This window comes from Pterocles gutturalis, unplaced genomic scaffold, assembly GCF_000699245.1.
Source record: "Pterocles gutturalis isolate BGI_N339 unplaced genomic scaffold, ASM69924v1 scaffold8337, whole genome shotgun sequence".
In the NCBI taxonomy this organism is placed as follows: domain Eukaryota; kingdom Metazoa; phylum Chordata; class Aves; order Pterocliformes; family Pteroclidae; genus Pterocles; species Pterocles gutturalis.
Genome location: NW_010115219.1, coordinates 1 through 6710, shown reverse-complemented (window position 1 = coordinate 6710; position 6710 = coordinate 1). Strand labels below are relative to the sequence as shown.

The 6710-nt window shown below is 51.3% G+C and overlaps 1 protein-coding gene across 1 annotated transcript; it reads left to right on the top strand.

Annotated features, from left to right (window-relative positions):
- Nucleotides 1-317: 317 nt before the first annotated feature.
- Nucleotides 318-6707, top strand: TMEM108 (transmembrane protein 108; the record flags this gene model as incomplete). Its single annotated transcript, XM_010075102.1, has 4 exons — nucleotides 318-336; nucleotides 1209-2309; nucleotides 5724-5878; nucleotides 6675-6707. Coding segments are annotated over exons 1-4 (1308 nt in total), but the record flags the coding sequence as incomplete, so codon positions are not given.
- Between the last annotated feature and the right edge of the window lie 3 nt (nucleotides 6708-6710).

The window sequence follows — 6710 nt, the reverse complement described above, 5'->3', positions numbered from 1 at the left end:
TTGCAGAGATCAGTGCTGTTTTGGTTCAGAAATGACGGTTAGCAATCAAAGCAGAGTGCTTAGCTGGGTAAGAGGAGTAGGTACCGCTCCTTTGGTCAGTTTTTGCTGCGTGTGTTGCACATTGCGAATGGGTGAGAATGATGCGGAGGGTTCAGAATAAATTCATCTCATGGCATTTGCATCTGCCCAACATGCAACGGAGCCCAGTGGACACCTAATCAGAAATCTTCCTTCATTTTCCCAAGTCCCCGTCTTCCTTTTCTGCTGGTGCCCATAGCGGATATTCCCAAGTAGGGCAGAACTAAAGTGGCATCACGATGCACGTGGAGAATGCTGGTGAGTCTGGGAAGGGAGGGGAAGGGGGCAGGAAGGTGGTCGTTACCCAGTTTGGAGTCCTGCAGCTGTGACAGACTCATTTTCCTGATTTGTTAAGACCGTGACAACATTTTTCACCCTGACCCCGCTCGTTGGAATCCACACCAGCACAGTGCTGATGGTGCCATCTGATGACGCCAGGTGGGCTGTGCAAAATGGATTTATTCCGTGTAGTGGGCAGGGATCCATGTTACACTTGACAGCCTCGGCGTATGGAGGTGGTGAGGTGTGATTGATGTGGTCACTGCCAGTCACACCAGCTCGCGGGGTGAGCCCTGCATCCCAGGGGGGCTTTGCTGCCGCAGCTGTGATGACAGCCACACATCTGTGGTGTTAGATCACAGCAGACCCCTAAGAATCAAGTGGCTTTGTAAAATGGCTGTGAAGCTGTGTTTTCTTGTTTATTTTTAAAATTTTGTGATTTTCCACATCTCATGCTCTAAAATAAGAGGCTTGCTTTTCCAAAGTTGCTAGGTAAAGGATGACGCATACAACCTAGGGAGCCCCCCCATTGAACGTCCCTTCTTGACCTCATTTTCAGCCAGGGCTGAGCAGCTGCTCTTTCAAAAAGCAGATTGCTTAATGGCATCCAGGGCTGGAGGCAGCCAAATTCAGGATTTTGCAGCCAAAAGTGTGAGCGGGCTGAGGTTCCCCATAACGATGCGGATTTTCATCTGGAGGCCTCCCAGCCAAAACAGCCAAGTCAGATGCTCACTCCTCTGTCCTTCTGCAGAGCACAGAAGGCATTCCTTCCTGCTGGACACACCGGCAGTGCCGTTCCCTGTCCACGGGTCCCTCCCCAGTGTCTCACTCTCTCTTTTTTTTCCCTCCAGGTGTTCTCCTGATCTTGGCACTGACAGAAGAGCTGGTGTTTGCTGTCCAGGTCCTGTCTCCCACCGCCTCCTCCTCTCAGGGCATCCTGATGGACACCACCGCCACCACAGCCATGGGAACCACGCCTCATCATACGGACCACCCCGCAGCAGAGCCCCATCCCACGTCCCCTCGTGCCATCCCCCATCCCTTCAGCCCAGCGGGGAAAGCCCCTTCCACCAGGAAAAACCCAGCTGGCGACAAGGAAACGCATCGTTTGTACAACCAGAGCGCTTTGTACTCGGGACAGACTCACCCCAAGGGGAAAACATTCCAGGTTTCCAAAGGCAACTTCACAGCGTCCTTGGAGCCTTCCCTACAGACCACCCTGCACACCCCCTTCCCTGCCTCGCGGAGCCCCTTCACAGACCCCCCGTTCCCATCCCAGCCCTCAGTGCCCAGTGATCCCAATGTCACAAGGCCGGCGAGAACTGCACCCCCAGCCCCTTCTCCCCCCCGCAGCGCCTCGGGACGCCTGAGGGGAGCAGAGCGAGGGGACGGGGCCGAGTCGGCGGGACAGGAGGCAGGTTTTGCCACCGCAACGGCTGGACCATCACCGCACCCCGAAGCAGCATCGGTGCCTTTCAAACCCACCCACTATGGCGTGTGGGAGATGCTGAGCAAAAACAGCTCGTGGGTGACCTTGAACCTCAGTACCAACGTCCCGCTGTTTGCTGGCCCTGGGTCTGCAACGGCAGCGGCGGGGGACTCGGGTCAGACCAGCTTTGGCGTCAGCATCTCCTCCCCGGCTGCAGGAGAGCCCGAGGGACCCACTCCCACGCGGCACGGCAGCGCAGTGACCAACGCCACCTCACTGGGCAGCGCGCTCTCCGCGGCGCCTGCCACCAGGTTGTCCGGCTCCGCTTCCACGGCTGGCTCCACTGCCACCGGGAATTTCCTCAATAGACTGGTTCCTGCCGGGACCTGGAAACCCGGGGTCCAAGGAAACATCTCCCACGTCACCGAGGGGGACAAGCCCCAGCACAGAGCAACCATCTGCCTCAGCAAGATGGACATTGCCTGGATCATTCTGGCCATCAGCGTACCCATCTCCTCGTGTTGTAAGTTAACTGCAGCTTTATTTTGCTTTCTCTTTCCTTAAAAATTCCAATTTTGGCCCACAATTCAAGGACCAGGTAGAGAGCTAGGTGAGGCAGAACGGCTTGAGATGGATGAGGAGCAATCGCTAGAGAGAGATCATGTTCACTGACCAAAGTGCTTGGCTTCAGAGTGCAGGGTTAAAACGTTCACGCCCCCAGCATGCTTGCTCCATTGCTATTAGAAATCTCTTCTAGTCTTTTTGGGCCCTCCGTTTGAGGGTGTAACGTGAGGCTCAACAGATCTAGAAGGTGAAGCAGCTTTACCTGAAGCTGTTCAAGCTGGTGACCAAAAGTTGTAGAAGCCTTTCATCTAGAACCTGCTGTGTGCTGCCTGGGATTGGATTTAAAAAGCACCCCGCTGTCCCAGCAGCTTAACTATAGTTGTAATGACTGGTCCCTTCGGAAACACCAGCTCTCCACTGCGGTCAAATATTCTGTTGCAGGCAGGTTGTGAGCTATCAGATTTTGAAGTCTGATAAGCAAGCTGCTGGTTGTCTCCGTGTTCACGCTGACTCTGCAGCTGCCAAGGGAGCAGGAGGAGTTGGAGCTGCCGGCGGGACCGGGGCAGGCTGGGTTCCCTGGGCTGGCTGAGGGTCTCGCCATCCGACTCGGTGACAAAAGAACATGTGAGAAATTATAGGAAAGTTTGTGAGTGGGTGCCGAGGTGTCCGCTGCTCAGCTGGGCGATATGAGCACAGTGGGACAGCGCATTCTCTAACTGCTGCAGGGTGTGACTGTGCTGCTCTGTCTGGAGTGGAACAGAAGTAAACATCTCCCAGCCTTTGCTGCCTGGGGAAACATCAGGGTAGCAGCATCCCCATACAAAACACAAACTGTAACACCATGCAACGCAAGCATGGGAGGCATAACCGGCGTATGGCTCTGCCTGCAGTGTGCCTTACGTGGGCTAATAACTGATTATCATTGTTATTATTATTGTTAATAATTATAATATCAGGAGTCTGTTGGCAGGACTGCTAACCCACTACTCATTAAATAGTGGTGTTTAAACTTTTCTTATATACCATAACAGCATGTCTTTGTATGACAATGTCTGTCCTGTTTCTTGTGTTTGTAAAGTACATTTTCAAAAAGGCAAGTGTTCTGTTGAAAATTGTCTGTTCCAGCTCCAATGCCACTGAGCGTTTACACAATTCAGCTATTGAAGTCCCCTGAGGGTGCTCTTCGGCAGGACTCTCCTTTTAAAATCTGGGGATCCTCAGATGTATTTCAGAGTTGAAATTAATGGTAGGCAGGCATTTAAATGGGGTTGGGTTGGTGTTTTTTTTGGTCTGGCTGAAGTACCCAGGGAACTGCTTTCATCCAAAAGTTCTGCTGTTTAAACTATGCCATGCCAAGTGCTGCTGCATGGGCATGGATTATTGCTATAGGAGAAAGAAAAGAAGTTATAACTACCTGTGGTGTGGGGTGTGCGAAGGGGACTGTTGCCACCTCCCGGGCACCGGCGCCTGCAGCTGGGGACAGAAGGGCATGCGCTGGCATCTGCTGTCACTTCTCATCTGGAAGGGGCTGATGGATGAAGAGGACAGCCGCTTGGGTTTCATTGCATCATCACGGGGTGCAGATGCTTTTGGTGAGCGTCTCTTACGGCTGTTGGGGGCAGGGACTGAGCAAACCCTGTCCAGCTCCTGCCTGGGGATGCTCAGAAGTGGAGATATCTCACATATCGAGACAGATATCCTCTAAATAATGGGGGTGACGTTGCTAACACCACTCGAGGGATGCAGGAATGAAGGCCTCTGTACCACTGAGTTCCCAGAAAAGCAAAGTCACATATGACACTGATACTGGTATTTTCTGCATGTCACAGTTTGGCTTTGCGGCGTCCTTCAGGCAGCCCCAACCATTCTTGTGCACGTGGGTCTGTATGCACATGGGTGCCTGTCTCTGCAATGCACGACATGAATGTGTTTTAAAACCCACTGTCCCAGTCCTTGGGCTCTCGGTTACAACTCTGTAATTACAGAGTGACACAATGGGAGGTGGAAGAACAGAAACTTGCATATCAGATGCGCAGAAGTCAGTTCATTCAGCCAGTTCTGCTGACGCAGGAAAACACGAGGGGAAGGCTGAGCCTCCGAACGCCAGCGTCAGCAGAACTCAAAGAATATATGAAGAATTGCCTCAGACCTAACCCCACTTAGCTCACATCTCACGCGCTGGGATGTTTTCCAAAATTATCTCACCCACTTTGTCCATTGCAAACGTTTGCTTCCCAGTCTGAAGCCAGAGAGATCCCAGCCTGGAGTCTGATCCCCAGGTGTGAGCTCAGGCTGGGCTGGACAGGAGCCTCCTGGCTCCAGATGCTGGCAGATGCAGTCATTACCCAAACCCATCACGATACCTGTGTCACAGCTGGGGCTGTACTGCTACAGACAGCCACGACAAATGAGGGAAATTAAAAGAAATATGGAAAAAAACACTGTTTTAGTCATTGAGGCAAGGGTTCTGCAGAAATTTAGTTTATGTGATGATCTGCAGGCACAGGGAGAAGGACATTAACATCCTTCAGTCTGGATGTTTCCTGACTTTTAAGCATTTGCGACATTCAGGTCTGTTAACATCGTGTGTCTGGGACACAGAGAGGGAAGCAGCAAAGGGGAGCGAAGGTGCAGCCCTTCAGGAGGACGGGCATTTCCCCGGGCAGGGAGAGCTGTGTTGGGGGGCAAATGGGGGTCCCACTGCTGGGCTGTCAGCAGATGAAGTTATTGGTGATGGAAAGACTGAAGCGATAGGAGTCAATAGTGAGTGTGATGATGAACCCGCTTTTCTGAAATGTGCAGGAACAGCGTGGGAGATTTTCCATTAGTTCTGGAAGAAGATTCATGGCATCAGCTCACCTTTCCCTTTGGATGAGGCACAGACTGCCTGAACTCAAACCATTGCATTGCCATTTTATGTGAGTAGATGGAATAAGAAACTAGAGCCACGGCATATGGGTGGCTGCAGTGTTTGTCAAACATACAGAGCAGTTCTGACCTCTCCGCAGCCTTTTCTCTCCTCTGGGCTATAATTCTAATACATAAATTTGGGCTGGAGCTGAGAAAATAACATATTTTTCTGCTTCGTGAATATTGTCTCTCTTCTACCATGAGGGGTTTAGAAAGAATGGAGTGAATTTATGGCAGGGCATTCCCTATGTCACAAATCACAGTAAGTACATGTCCAGGTACCTGTCTGTCTGTGTAAACCGGGTGGATTATAGGCACGATGGGCCAGTTAATCCCACAGGTGCAGGATAAGCACACAGAGCTTCCAGCCCTCTCCTTAAGTAACGTAAAAACCAAACTCATGGTATTTATGAGTCCTTACTGAGAGACAATAACCACATTTTTGACGTGTTTCTATTGACAGCAGTTCTGCTGACAGTCTGCTGCATGCGGAGGAAGAAGAAGACGTCGAACCCAGAGAACAATCTGAGCTACTGGAATAACGCCATTACCATGGACTACTTCAACAGGCACGCCGTGGAGTTACCGAGAGAGATCCAGTCCCTGGAGACCTCAGAGGTACCCCTCTGGCAGAACTTGGGGCTAAAAATGGTAACTGGGGCCATGCTGGGAGGAGGGGGGAGGAAGTCATGTTAACAGAGCCTCGGAATCGCTGGGCATGTGTAGTAATAGCAGTTTGGGGGGTGAGTGTTCCCAGTATATAAGCCATCAGAACACCGAGTGTGTAGTGGTGGTGTACACTCCTCAGCATTTACTTAAGGGATGTGACTGGTTCTTTGGGATTGTTCCTGTAATAATAATCAGCAGGTGATGCTGCTGATAGAAATGTATTCTCTGGCCTCAGAGGTGATAACTCATTCAATAATAAAAAAACCCACAAATGTGTTTAGAAAGGAACCCCTAAGCTGTGACTAGTCAGGCGCTCACACTCATTGCCTTAACCTCTCTTTGCTGGCGATCGTGTTGCTCAAGCTGAGCCAGGACCTGGGCTAGACTTACCAAGAGCTGAGTGAAATCCTGTTCACGTAAGGGGTGGTCTCCAAAAGCTGTTGTCTGAGTCATTTAAATCTGATCAGAACTGAGACATGCTCAGGTAGCTTGGCACCATAGATGTGTTTTTCTGACCTTAAAAAAAAGCTGAAAATGCATCTTTGAGGAGCCAAGCCCAGCGGACAGACAGGAAACTGTTGTGATGTGTCATGAAAGTGGGGAAAAAAATTTTAAAAAGGGGATGTGAAAGTTCCTATTCTGATAAGGGACCTGGAGTTCAGTGCATTTGGCAGTGGAGTGCCCTGTGTGCTGGTGGAGGGCGAGGGGCGTGAAAGGCTCACCCTGTATCTCTCTCTTCCCCTAGGATCCCCTCTCTGAGCCGCGCTCCCCTGCCAATGGT